The 14,241-nt window shown below is 47.3% G+C and overlaps 1 protein-coding gene across 1 annotated transcript in view; it reads right to left on the reverse strand.

Annotated features, from left to right (window-relative positions):
* Positions 1 to 14,241, reverse strand: part of LOC110488577 (slit homolog 3 protein) — a 206,978-nt gene that overhangs the window by 80,749 nt on the left and 111,988 nt on the right. Inside the window, 1 exon segment of the mRNA XM_090198173.1 lies at positions 5,906 to 5,977. Coding sequence (XP_090054299.1) covers positions 5,906 to 5,977 — 72 coding nt within the window.

The following is a 14,241-nucleotide window of genomic DNA, read 5'->3' on the forward strand; positions in this document are numbered from 1 at the left end:
AGCGGCAGGTCTGTCTGCAGGCGTGGAGGCGGAGGGTGGAGGGGGCTGCTGGAGGTGAGGGCTGCAGGAAGAGTGCCGGTGGCCGGGGATGAGTTTGGCTGGGGTGGACTGGTGGTAAGTAGGTTGTCGCCAGGCAGCGCACAGCACACACTCAGATCTCAGCGCTCACCTCTGTCTCACTGCAGCCTGCCAGGTTAGGAAAGGAAAGGACCAGCTGGCTAAAGTGGCCTGTCTGGCGGCAGCCTATCACCTCACTCTCTACGCTGCCCCGTGAGTGGAGGAGAAGGAGAGAGAGAGAGAGAGAGAGAGAAAGAGGGAGGAGGGGAGTTTGAGAGAAAGACAGAAGGAGAGTGAACAGGAGGCTGGCTAAAGCATACAGCCCACCCCGTCTGTCAACTCTCTGTAAATATTAATTGCATTTTCTCCCTCCCCCCTCCTGTTCTCCCACTCCTCCCACCCCTCTACCGTTCTATTTTTTGAAAGTCAGAAAGGGAGTAATTTCATTACATTAGAGCAGCCAATCCATTACGAGCTTTTACCGGCTCTGTCACTGAAACAATTTAATTAAAGGAGAGGGTTCGTAAATCAGCCCGGACTCCCAATGCTCAGAGCACTCATCCCTCTTCCTTCTTTTCCTTTTACTTTCATTTGCAGGTCTAAGTATGCAGTCCCATGCCCCAACCCCCAGTCTCTCCACCCTTCCTCTCTCCTCTCTCTGCCCCCCAAAAAGGAGATGGATGGAAGACAAGGCACCACAAAGGGCAGACATTTAGAACGCTCTCCCAGACCGTTTATCCAATCTCCAAAAAGCTTCTGTGACATTTAACCTGTTACGGAACACAGCCTATGCATCTTGTGCTCTAGGCTATAAAAAATAACATATCTCCCTCCGCTAATCTCCTCTTCCTGGACCCATCTCCCTCTCTTCCCCATCTCTCCCTCCCTAATCCTTTTTACTTTGCTTTCTATCTTCTCTTTTCTTCCCTTCCCTCGACTCTCCTCTAGTAAAGCATCTGTTTCCTGTCTGGTCCTTATCTCTTAGCTGTGGAGACAATACATCCATTTGGAAAGCGTCCCCCCCCCAGAGAGGAAATGAAATAGGTAACATGTTGAATTACAATGTCTGCCGACAGATTGTGGGTTGACGCCTCCTATGAGATTATTCCTTCACACTTGGGTATAAAACATTCCCAGTGAAATATTCACAAGGAAAACGACCATCTGTGTAGGATGGAAACAAGCAATGTTATGGCACAGTACTTACAAATGACATATTGGAAGCATGCTTGTCGAGCTTAATCTAACTTCATGATAACATGTCTACGAAATCATTTCATAATTAGTAAATGAGTATCATGTGAACTGTATAAATAAATAAAGAGAGTCACACACTATAAACTCGGAGTCATTTACTGGGTAAAACACCAACGTTTCGGGCATCACTGTGCCTTCTATCATGTGAAACCTGACAAACCTAAGGGAGGAGGAGGCCGTGATCAAAGCTGTTTTTGTTTTTTTCAACCCTTTTTTACATCTGGTTCCATTTTAGGAAACACCTTGAAGACGTGCTGAGTACAATGCCTGGCTCTGCTCAGCTTGCACTCTCTAGGCTCTAAACAATCATCATATCACGAGAGATTATTTCTGTTGACTGACAGTTTAGTGCACTTGGCTACCTTCTAGGGATCACAGGACCACTATTAATCCCATGTGAATTATAGGGCGGGAGGATAGCTGTGTGTGCGTGTGTGTGTGTGTGTGTGTGTGTGTGTGTGTGTGTGTGTACATACATATTATGTGTGTATGTGTAATGGGTGTTATGTGGGGGGTATGAGAGTCCCACATTTTATTTCCTTCCATCTAATTACGTTGGCCTTTAATCATCCCAGTCATAAGCAGTATTGGCAGTTTGATGCTTCTGCATTCCCAGCCCCATATGGAGGAATTTGAAAAAAGGAGAGAAAGAGTCAGAGACAGAGAGAGAGAGTGAGAGATACAGAGAGAGAGAGAGTAGAGAGATAGAGAGAGTGAGATACAGAGAGAGTGAGAGAGAGAGAGAGATAGAGAGAGAGAGAGAGAGAGGGGGAAAGAGAGATACAGAGAGAGAGAGAGAGAGAGAGAGAGAGGGTAGAGAGTCGAGAAAAAGGGAGAGGGGAGCAGTCCTTAACAGTACCGACCGACTCAGACCAGCCCTATTAATCTGTCACGGGGAAGGATGGAGCATGATGCTAAACCAACAGCCACAAACCTCCCAATTAATTTGGGGACCCGGTTGATCGACGTTCATCAGCGAAGACAACAGGAAGTGAATGAGAGGATCCGTCTCTGTGGTGGAGGGAGCGGGGAGCGCGGTGGAGCGAGGCTGCCCGGAGCTGGAGTCCCTAACAGACAGGGTCGGCGTCCCAAAATGGCACCCTATTCTCTATATAGTTCAGGGAATAGGGTGCCATTCGGGACACAGCCTTATAGCGGCAACTCCGCTGTCACTGGGCTGGGGTGACGGAGAGGCTGAAGGGCTTCAGGAGGAAGGGATGGACAGATGGAGATAAATCACACAGCCAATCCACAGCTAGCTACCGTGTCCTGATTAGCATAGCTAGAGGGCAGTACAGACAGTGGTTAGCCAGTGTCCTTCTGTGGATGGACGTGGACACAAGGCCTAAAGACTCTCTCCACTAATACTGTGTGTACTTGGACAAAGGGGACACTGCAGAACCCTTCTGTACGTGAGAGCCCAGTAGCCTAGGAGCTGTGCGTTGCAGCTGTGTGTTGGTGTCCGTAGCGTGGTTCAGTGGGCAGAGGCCTGGGTACAGTGGTACAGTGTGCCCGCTGTGCTTCTAGTGTCGTGTGGTGGCGCGGTCAAGTAAGCTGCGCCAGAAGCAGTCGGCGAGCTGCGGACGCAGCATTCTGGGTAGGGGAACATGGAGTGAAAGACAGAGGTGGAGGGTGGGGGGGGGGGGGGGGGTATGAGTTATGCACATGCATTGTTTTCCCAACCAGCTGCAGAACTGGACTCTCAATCACACCTTGCATTTAGTTGATATAGCATTACTGAGGCCGCAGTGTTTAGAATCAGAGGGATGTCAATGCACTGGTCTCATATATGTCCAATAACTCACTGTCAGCCCAGCCCAGTGGAGGTTTGGTTTGCTGGCTGACAGACCTCTCTATACTGCCACTATCGCAACAGAATGTCTATGTTATGTGCAGATAACCTTATAAGACCTACAGTGGGCGGCCATTTTGTTGCTGATGGACAACACTGTGGATTGGCCGATTGTGTGTAGGATAGACGGATACAGTAGTCAAGTCAGCAGCGTGTGTGTGTGTGTGGAGCTGACACTTAGCTGAAGCCAGCCAAGGGCGGCAGGCCCAGAAACCCCAGATAAAGATCCTGTCTGCTCTGACATATACAGATTTGTGACAAATTTGTCTCATTTGTTGAGAGAGCAGATTAGAATAACGACCTCTGCCAGTTTCTTGGCATTTTTATTTTTTTTGTTAAAGGAAAAGAAAGGCAATCTGATAGCCGAGTGAAATTAATGCCACTCCAGTTTTCAGTAGCCAATAAAGATTTCTCCAGGATATCAGGGTTGGGATTACGAGTGTGGGGAGAGCGAGCGGTGTGTCCCTACTTCTGTAGTACAAAAGGAGGGCATTAGGAGAAAGAGGGGAGAGCATATGAGAAAATCGATGCACGGGCCAACTGGGACCTGTCAGGGTTTTTCTTTGGGAGGAAAATGGAGGGTTGGACTGTTTCGGCAATTAAATCAGGAGTCACCTTGCTGTGCTGGGGCTGGGGTGGAGGTGCCTGAGGAGGAATGGGAGGGGGGGTGGTGGTGACGGATGGGGGTTACTAAAGAGTCTCAGGCAACCAGTCACTGTCTCCCTTCCTCCCTGTCTCCTGTGTGCTCTGCAAACAGCTGGAGAACTGTGCTAAACGCTCCAACCCGGTGACGAGGCTGCTGTGATTGCCCGTCCCTCTCTCCATCTCTCTCTCCATCTCTCTCTCTCTCTCTCTCTCTCTCTCTCTTTGATGAGTAATGAGCAGCTCGCTCTCCATTCATCAACCGTTTGAGGGAACGGAGCATGTTTTTTTTTGGTTGGGGGGGCAACACAGAGAGATGGAGGGGCACCTCTCACACACGTTGACCTGTGGAGATGAGTGAGGAGAGAGAGAGAGGGGGTGGGGGTCTCATCTGGCCAGGGTCAGAGTGGGGGGGGTTAGCTGTGAGTGACACTCTGTTAACTGAGAGGGGGAGGGGCAGAGGGCGGTGGAGGGGAGCCTCATTGAGTGGCAGCGGTGCCCTAACACAAACAGACAGGCACTCCACTTATTTTCAAACGCAATTACTCTGCCCCGAGCTTTAAAGCCAACCTGGCTGACTGTCGCTCCTCCACGCAGAGCAGTGCATAACATGAACCTCTCTGACTCATGTCCTTAAAGGAGATGCCTTACTTTATCACACTCTCTTTCGGAATAGAAAGCACTGTGTGGCTCTGTTTATTTGGTGGATTGCAGATTATCAATAGCACCACAGGCATGGACAGGACAGGAGATCTGGTAGGTAATGTAGGCCAGCTGACTCCGGTCTCTCTCTCTCTCTCTCTCTCTCTCTCTCTCTCTCTCTCTCTCTCTCTCTCTCTCTCTCTCTCTCTCCTCTCTCTCTCTCTCTCTCTCTCTCTCTCTCTCTCTCTCTCTCTCTCTCTCTCTCTCTCTCTCTCTCTCTCTCTCTCTCTCTCTCTCTCTCTCTCTCTCTCTCTCTCTCTCTCTCTCTCTCTCTCTCTCTCTCTCTCTCTCTCTCTCTCTCTCTCTCTCTCTCTCTCTCTCTCTCTCTCTCTCTCTCTCTCTCTCTCTCTCTCTCTCTCTCTCTCTCTCTCTCTCTCTCTCTCTCTCTCTCTCTCTCTCGTTGAGGGGACCCCAGTTCAGCCGGCAACATTGAGAGGGAGTTTATATAGAAAGACAAGCCAGGTTTCGTTCTATGGATGCGTCCCAAAAAAGGCACCCCATTCCCCCATAGGGCTCTGGTCAAAAGTAGTGCACTGTTGGGAATATGGTGCCTGTTGGGACGCAGTCTATCACGTGAAAGGGAAAGTGGATGATGCTGATGATCGGATAGTGGAGGAAACCACCCAGACTGACTTACAACCCAACCCTGGGAAAAGGAACAGACCGAATCTGGCTGATTTACATACAATCTTAACTCCAAACACAGTGGTCGGCCCATTAAGCCTAAACTCAACAACACGTCTCTCTATTAATTGCAGTGAATCATCGATAAGCCCTCCTCTGATTGGCTGATTTGGGACTGAGTTTTAGGGAATGCAGTGTTTATTGTTCTGGGCGACGAATGGCGGCCATTGGCTGGGAATTGCTTTCTCTTTCTCGCTGATATCCTGCCCAAAACCATCACCCGGCAACATGTGTGGGGAAGCGTACAATTGGCTCTGGTCTGGAGATAGGGCGTGGTTTTAATCATAATATCATCAGACTCCATGCAAATCAGAAGCAGCATCTCACCACTAATACTGAACCGAAGTAACCATGTGCGTGAATCCTGTCAACAAAATTAAAACAGAAGGCCATCTTACTGTGGCTTGATGACAACCTGGGTTGTAATTCCCTAAGCAGGAGGAATACATTTGTCAGTGTATTAATTGTGGTGTTATTTATTAGAATCTCATGAATTAATGCATGAATAAACGAACGAACGAACGAATGAATGAATGAATGAATGAATGATCGGACAGGAGACTAGATAATTGTTCCAACAGACCTGGACCCATCTATCCTCTGACAAAGAACATTTTCCACACTTGTTTTTCACAGAGAAGCCAGGCCAGGTGCTTGTTAAAGTGCTTTCTATATACGGAAGATAGAGGAGGATGGAGTGTGGCTACTTACAGGTTTTTGACAGTTGTGATCCCACGGAAAGCCTTACGAGGAACTGCCTGGATCTGGTTTTCACTGAGGTCTCTGGGGAGCACAAGATAAAGACAAAGATGAAATGTTAGGGGGTTGTTTGAAGGCCCAACTCACATTTCAGAGAGGCGAAGCGGTTAAGAACATATGGGCATTCTGGAGCATTCTGGGGCTCCGGCGTTCTGCTGAGGAGTAATGATAGCCATCCCTTTGAAGTCTAAAATCAAATTGTTCTACAAACCATAAACGTCATATCTTCCCTTTCCTCTCTTTCTGCCCTCTCAGATCCCCCTCTCTCTCCCTCTTATGTGTGTGTGTGTGTGTGTACGTTTTTAATGTAAAACATTTCAACATTTTTAACTCAAGTAAGAACCCTTCAATAGGGTTCCATTATTCTCCAGGAGAAATGAAGCAATCGCATTTGGGTTTGAGTAACTTGAGAACGCATGACAGAGAAAAAGAACACTCGCAAACTAAGACATGGCACCACCTTATAATCCTAACACTTTTCTTTCTCCCACTATATGCATTCGGTTATGAGCCAAATGACTTTGGACATGTCACAACGGTTTTGCTTAACTTTATGAAGCCTTGTTTGCCTGTAGATGCTTGTCGGCAAACATCATTTTGAAAAGCAGAATGCAATTACTGGGCAGGGAGGAAACAAATGAGATATGGAATATCTGGGGGTATAATCAGGGTGTCTGTCTACTGGTCATGTCTGCTCCACATAACAGAGAGAGACCGCCGGTGGGCTTAACCCGACTGCTCCTCTTAAGGCGGCTATTTATCTTACAACTTGTCCTTGTGGTAAAAATGATGTGGGTAAAAGGAGGCGCGAATTAAAAGGAGGAATCTCGGCGCATCGCAGCTCCCATTAGGTGCAGAAAACTCGACGTACAGTACCCACTTTTTGGAAGCGGACCCGACTTCGTCCTTACGTTATACCGGCGTCGAACACGTCACGCTCCCGAGGAGAGGCGAGGACCTCGACAATTTATTGTTAAAACACCTGCTCCGTTCGGTCTCAACGTATACTTTGATCTGAAGCCATTCTTGTGATAATTGTGATGTTGCTATTGTAAATGTTCGTAGACCTACATAGCCAACATGTATCTATGATCGTATGCTATCCATTTACTGTATGTTCTATTTATATCTGTAAATTAACCAACGAAATGATTACAGACACCTGCGTGTGTCCTTTGACACTATTTAAACTAGTGACCCACAGTGTTTGTCATTGTACCCTGATGAAGACAGCTTATCCGTTGAAATATTGGTTATGAGGTTATTACATTATTGCATCTGAGCTCCTAGAGTGTGTGGCTTTCCTTTTCTTTTTCAAGTGTTCTCTACTCCGCCCGCCAGCACCTTTCTCTCACCTCCAGCTTAACCCCACTGACCTTGTTACAACCAATTCCAGTGGTAAATAATCAGGCAAGGACCCAAAAACACTGTGGAATTCTGCCAGCCCTCACTCCCTCCCTCCCTCACTCACTCCCTCACTCACTCACTCACTCACTCACTCACTCACTCACTCAGCAGGATCAATAAGTTGACTCCAAACACAATGGCCGGCCTAACCTAACCCCTCTCCTTCTTCCTTCTGGCAGCCTATAATTAAGAATTAACCAGAGTATTGCCAGCAATTTCCTCTCAGGATATTATAATAACACCATTAATTGGGTCCCCCCCCCCCCACCACCACCTTCAATTACAATTGGGTGTATGTTATTAAATGGGAGCCCAATTAAGTTTTGTTAGTGCCAGAAATCTTAATTAGTGTGTTCTAATATACAGCTTCAACCTGAGTCCAGCTTTATTGCTCTTGACGTTTTCAACAGCCTTGCATTCTTTGGCCGGGGCCTTTGTTTGAAAAGAGACGCAAAAATCTCCAATTCCTCCTTGAGTTGATCTAAACAGCATGGGGTTTTTTGTGTACCTTTGACTCAAACTATGTGCGATGTACAAAGAAGGCAAACATTTGAAGGAGCGTAACTCATAATACGCCACTTGAACATGCAGCACAGACGGAAAATGTCTTCCGTGTTTATACCGCCGACACATTGGGGGAAGAATGCATTTATCTCCCGACCGCTTTACCCATTGCTCTCCCTCTGACGTCGATGGCACAGATGCAAAACGGATAAAGAATACTTCATTTTGTATTTTCTCTCTCCCATTTCTGATTCTTCTTCTAGTCTGTTTTGTTTACATTTTTCATGAATGGCGGGCCTCAGGTCCATTATGTCCTCTACGCGCGACAGAGAGTGAGAGCCTGCGGCTTTTCCCAGTTCTAATAAATGTTTTCTTGTTTTGTTTACTCGGCTGTGTTTTCTCCATCTTTACAGAGGGGGGGGGGGGGGGGGGAATGAAATCATCCAAGCTAAATAAGAACCGTTATGAAATACAATCTCTCTCTCTCTCTGCGGTTTTGAGCAACCTCAAACCCTCACGCACGTGAATCGGATTGGATGGGGTTAGCGCAATCAACAATATGCTGCCACAAAAATGGTGCATCTGCCACAACTCCTGAGGACATCACAAGTTCTCCCCAAAACACCACAGCAACATGTATGATGTAAATCATATAGGGGAGAAGGTCTGTAATGAATGTAATATAATAACACATCATATGTTCTGCTATCTGTTGAGCAGATATAGACCTCGCCTACTTAATCTCATTGCTAATGTTCTTTGATATCGGCGAGATACTGCCGCTAATAATCTGTGATAAACATCTGCCCACCAAATCCTTGTTGAGCAGCACATTACACCGTGTTCTTGGCAGGCCATGTCCCTTTGTTACATGGTGCATGGATCCTTTGTCTGTATCCTCCGTGTCTCATGTTATTTTAGGTGAGTCAGATCTCTACCTTCAAAGAGACGATACTATCATCTGGCTGAAATTGGCTTCCCGCCTCCGAGTTAAAAGGACACACAGACAACAAACAGAGTAATATCCACACTACCCACCCACTCAAACACACATGCACGCGGAAACACACACACACACACGCAAACACACACAAAACAAACAGCACACACACATCCCCAAACACACACGCGCGCACACACATTTCTGGAGTGGGGGAGGAGAGAGGGAGTGCATCAGTCTCCTGACACTGACAATCTGCTTGCAAATTTCATTAACTTTATTTTCCTTTCACCCTCCTCTTTCTGACTCACAGGATGGCTGCTATAAATCTCCTATTGATTCCATTAAAGCCTCACATGTCCAGACAAGCTGGCAGCACAAAAACATATTACTGATAAAAGCCTAGCAACACACTCAAGGATATCTTACGCACGCTGCAAGGAGGAGCCGTCCTCGTAGCGGGCAAACACACGCACACACACACACACACATATACACACACACGCATACACACTGCATAAACACAAAGAGAGAAAGAGGTTTGGGATTTACTGGTAAACGTGATCCAAGTTGATTCAATTCAATTTTTCTCAACAGACGCTGAAAAATAATGAATGGCATGGCCACACAATTCGGTTTCTATTTGTAGTTATCGCGGCCTCTCCCTTCACCGAAGGTGAGAGGGAAAGTGAAAGAGGGACAGTGAGATGAGGAAAAGCACCATTGAAATTGAAATACCAGGAAAGTGGGAAACAGCTCAAAACCTCAACCATCATCAACACGCTTGTCCCAATCATATTATGTACTTCCGTAGTCAAAAACAGACATATGCCCCTCTTCATAACCCGTATTCACAGCATGCTGCCATAAAGAGAGGATATAAACACCCAGTCATTGATTCTACACCGCTGACTGGTCCGCTATCTAACCTGTCTAGGGTACCAAACAGAACAGGAGGGGTGTGCTATCTAGGGTACCAAGCAGAACAGGAGGGGTGTGCTATCTAGGGTACCAAACAGAACAGGAGGGGTGTGCTATCTAGGGTACCAAGCAGAACAGGAGGGGTGTGCTATCTAGGGTACCAAGCAGAACAGGAGGGGTGTGCTATCTAGGGTACCAAGCAGAACAGGAGGGGTGTGCTATCTAGGGTACCAAACAGAACAGGAGGGGTGTGCTATCTAGGGCCTGTTGCTCTCGGCAGGGCTATTATCTGCATGCCAAATGTCATTTCCAGCCAGGCTCGTCAGTAGCTTTCTGTTGCCTGCAAGCCACACAAACAACATCCACATCCCATATCCAGCCCACCACCAACCCACCCCAGCAGGCCCCAGACCAATCCAGTCCCATACTAATCCAGTCCAGGCGCAGACCCCCTCCCTGGGCACAGTTCGTGGCAACGTCCCAAATGGCACCCTTTTTCCTGTACCCATAGCGCTCTGGTCAAAAGAACAGAATTTGGGACACACCCAGTGACCTACTGTAACCAGTGCAGCAGGAGGAGGAAAGATGGGAGATGAGGATGAGACCAAAGCCTCCCTCCTAGCTATTTCTGTCTCTGATATTAGATTACATTATTCATTTGAAATAAATGACACTAACCAGGTCAACTCCCATTGCTTTTATATTACATTTACCCCCTCCTCCCATATACACCCTGCTCCAGGGAGGACAGACAGTTCAACATGTGAACCTAGAGTGGCGGGGATGGAATGGAGTGGAAGACACTGCAGGCCTCGTTAGTGTTCATCACAATACTCTGACTGGTGTCCTCCGTCACCCCTCTTTCCTGTCAGGGAAACATAAACCGGGAGCTCCGTAACATGAGAAGCCATCTATATGATTGCATACACTGAGTGTACAAAACATTAGGAACACCGTCCTAATATTGAGCTGCACCCGCCGTTGCCCTCAGAACAGCCTCAATTCGTCGGGGCATGGACTCGACATGGCGTCGAAAGCTTTCCACAGGGATGCTGGCCCATGTTGACTCCAATGCTTCCCACAGTGATAGATGCGGGAAACTGTTGAGCGTGAAAACCCCAGCAGCGTTACAGTTCTTGACACACTCAAACCGGTGCACCTGGCACCTACTACCATACCCCGTTCAAAGGCACTTAAATATTTTATCTTGCCCATTCCCCCTCTGAATGGCACATATACACAATCAATGTCTCAAATTAAACTGTCTCCTCCCCTTCATTTACACTGATTGAAATGGATTTAAAAAGTGACATCAATAAGGGATCATAGCTTTCACCTGGATTCACCTGGTCAGTCTATGTCATATCATGTTACTAATGTTTTGTACACTCAGTGTATATAACCCATGCAGGCCCGTTTGGCCCCAGGTTGATTGGGGCAGGGAGAGTATATGTATCAGGGAGGCACATTTGTTTGATTTCACATACTCATGATGTCGGGACACATTACTGGTGGCTGGCACTAGCGAGAGCTGACAGGGTTAAGACAGCATCTAGGCGCCTGCCAGGCCGCCGCTCCCCTCAGACGCCCAGCCCGGCCCAGCCCAGACCCGACGATGCTGCCTGCCTTATGAGATGCACATTTCAGTTGTTCTTTCATTTCTTTCATTAGAGGAAAAAACAGCAATAACGGGGTAGAGAGAGGAACCCAGAGGGGATGGGGGAGCGTTTTGTGTTTCATGAAACCCGAGACGTCTTCAACGGCTGACTCCGTGCAACTGCGGGCTCCGCCAGGCCCGTCTCCATTAGGGTACTATCGCCAATGAGGTGTGCTCTCTCGTGTCACAATCCCCATTTTCTTCTGTTATAAGAGGCAGGCTCTCTCTCTCTCTCTCTCTCTCTCTCTCTCTCTCTGGGGAGATGTAACATTATTCAATATAGATATATACAGAGTATAACGCATATTGAACAGTGGGTGGCTCATATTTCAGTGTTTTACAACCAGGGTAATGGCGATGATGGGGTAGCGAGAGGAGTAGTGTGTTCTCTCTATGCTGCAGTAGTGTGCTCTGGCTACAGGGAACGACTGGGAAGTATCGGTATTGGTTTACAGACACTTTTGAAAAATGGAGACAAATTAAAATGCTATGGATTTCTCCCCTCCTCCAAAGGCTTTAAAGTCTAATTGGCTTTCAGGACGACAGTAGCTCTTAATTAGGTTGGAGCATGAAGGAGCGTTTTCACGGGGATGATGGGATGGGGCGGGCAGGCAGAAGGGTGGATGGACTGTGTGACGGGGAGCTACTATGGTCAGCCTCTTAGTTTCAGCATGGAGACTCGGTCTGGACATCCGTCTTTCAACCAAAGACACATGCCTGGAAGACCCGATCTAGTCTATCCAGTCACTCTCTAGTCTATCCAGTCACTCTCTAGTCTATCCAGTCACTCTCTAGTCTATCCAGTCACTCTCTAGTCTATCCAGTCACTCTCTAGTCTATCCAGTCATTCGGCTTGGATTGTGGTTTCCCACTTTCCTTTTACACCGTATTCTATCTCTTAAACAGACGGGGGCCTCGTAGTTTAGAGATGACGTACACGAAGGAGGTGGCAAAGTGCCAGGCAGGAACCACACGACACACTGGGTTTGGGCACGTCGATCTGTGCCCCATAACTAACATCGAGCTGGACCACCACATTACTGACTGTCTCTTCACCCACGGCTGCAGATTTCATCTCGAGGTTGGCATGTCCGGCAGAAGGAAGAGAGAGCTTGATTGTTACTATCTCCTGTCTGACATTTAAAGGAGATTAGGATACGTTTCAGGCTTTATTATAAGCACAAAGGGAAGGGAAGGACGGGAGGAGTCATATGCATGCAAATGTAAAGTACGTGTACCGTACTTGTAGCTGAAAAATGTTCGCCCTCCCATACTTAACCCTCCACTGCGGTGACGACAATGACAACACAGACTATTGGGATTCTACTAGCGGTGTGGAATTGGGTTAATTAAAGCACAAGCGTGTGAGTGCAGGTGTGTGTGTGGTTGTGTGTGTGTGTGTGTTTGTGACAGAGAGAGAGAGAGAGAGAGAGAGAGAGAGAGAGAGAGAGAGAGAGAGAGAGAGATATAAAGCAAAGGACATGAAAGTTGGGGCATCCGTGTCGGCTGATCATCCTTGGCAGGCCTCTGTCCTCGGCTTGGTATTCAACTCCAGCCGTTTAACTCCTCTGCCCTTGCTTAGTGTCTTACATCTACCCCATCTACCCCTTGATGGAATTAACTCGCTGCTTTATGAATAAAAATATTCCACTATTGATCCTCCTGGCTGAGAGCTGACGCAGGCTAAAGTGGGACAGCTCTTCGGTTCGCTACACCGCCACCGTCGTCCTCCATCCCGCATTTGTTTCTGGCGCATAACTTTTGAAAAATAGGAAGCTTCTAAATCATCGTAAATGGTCTCAAACACTCCCTTGGGTGCTCCAAGCGCTCTGCTTAAGGTTTCACATTCCTTTGCTGCCTCCCAAGAAAGAGCGGGTAAATGGAAATTATAAATGGAAATAGTTTTTCCCCCCGTGTAAGTATCTATTATGTTTAGTTGATACTTTAATTAAATTGGACAGCTTAATGTGATTTATCCTGATCCATACCGTTTATAGATATAAAAGCCTTTTTGGCTCTAGCTCCAAAAAAACGTCAAACATATTTAGTTGAGTTACTAGGAGAGAAAAAAAAGAGAGAAATAGTTGGAGAGGTTGGGCACACTGGGTCATTTGTTATTGGTTCGTTTACTTTCATTTCTTGTGTGCCATTTGCATTAATTCTCCTTCTACTTCGTCTTCTTCTTCGGGACGGAGGGTTTACGATAGATCAGGCTTTCAGGAACATTTACGGTTGCAATAAATTGTCTAGTTGCAAGGGATGACGAGACCGCATGAGGACAGCAGATCTGCTTGTCTGTTACACCAAAGTGCTTGGAGAGATGCCCCTGCATAGGCACCTGGGAGGGGTAGACACAACATGGCTGACACCATCGCACTTGGCCACCCACTGGAGAAGGAGTGAACCCCTTACCCCACTAAAAGGGGAACATGTGAGGATAAGATGGCTTTGCTAATCAGATAATGGGATTGAAGGGCTCTTTAGATAAGTGGGAGGGGAGGGACGGGGAGGGGAGGGCTGGTGAAACAGCTGACACCGTGGTTTTCTCTTTATATGCATCTGGGGAGCCTTCAGCACACATAAATAATACTGAATAGATTAGTAGATTGGGTTTTGGTGTGTGTGTGTGTATGTGTGTGTGTGTATGCATGTATATGTATGCATGTATGTATGTATGTCATGTGTGTTTGTGTGTGTGTGTTTGGTGGGTGGGGGGGACGGGCTAGAGACACAGGAAGGGCAGTAGAAGTTCTAATGCATAGAGATCCTATTCAATTATTCTAATTCCTAATTCTGTGTTCTAATCCATCTCACTGCAGGTCAGGGTTGCCACGGAGACCAAGTGCCCTGCTGCTGGAG

The sequence above is a fragment of the Oncorhynchus mykiss genome, chromosome 14 (genome assembly GCF_057628025.1).
Source record: "Oncorhynchus mykiss isolate SJ-2025 chromosome 14, ASM5762802v1, whole genome shotgun sequence".
Taxonomy (NCBI): domain Eukaryota; kingdom Metazoa; phylum Chordata; class Actinopteri; order Salmoniformes; family Salmonidae; genus Oncorhynchus; species Oncorhynchus mykiss.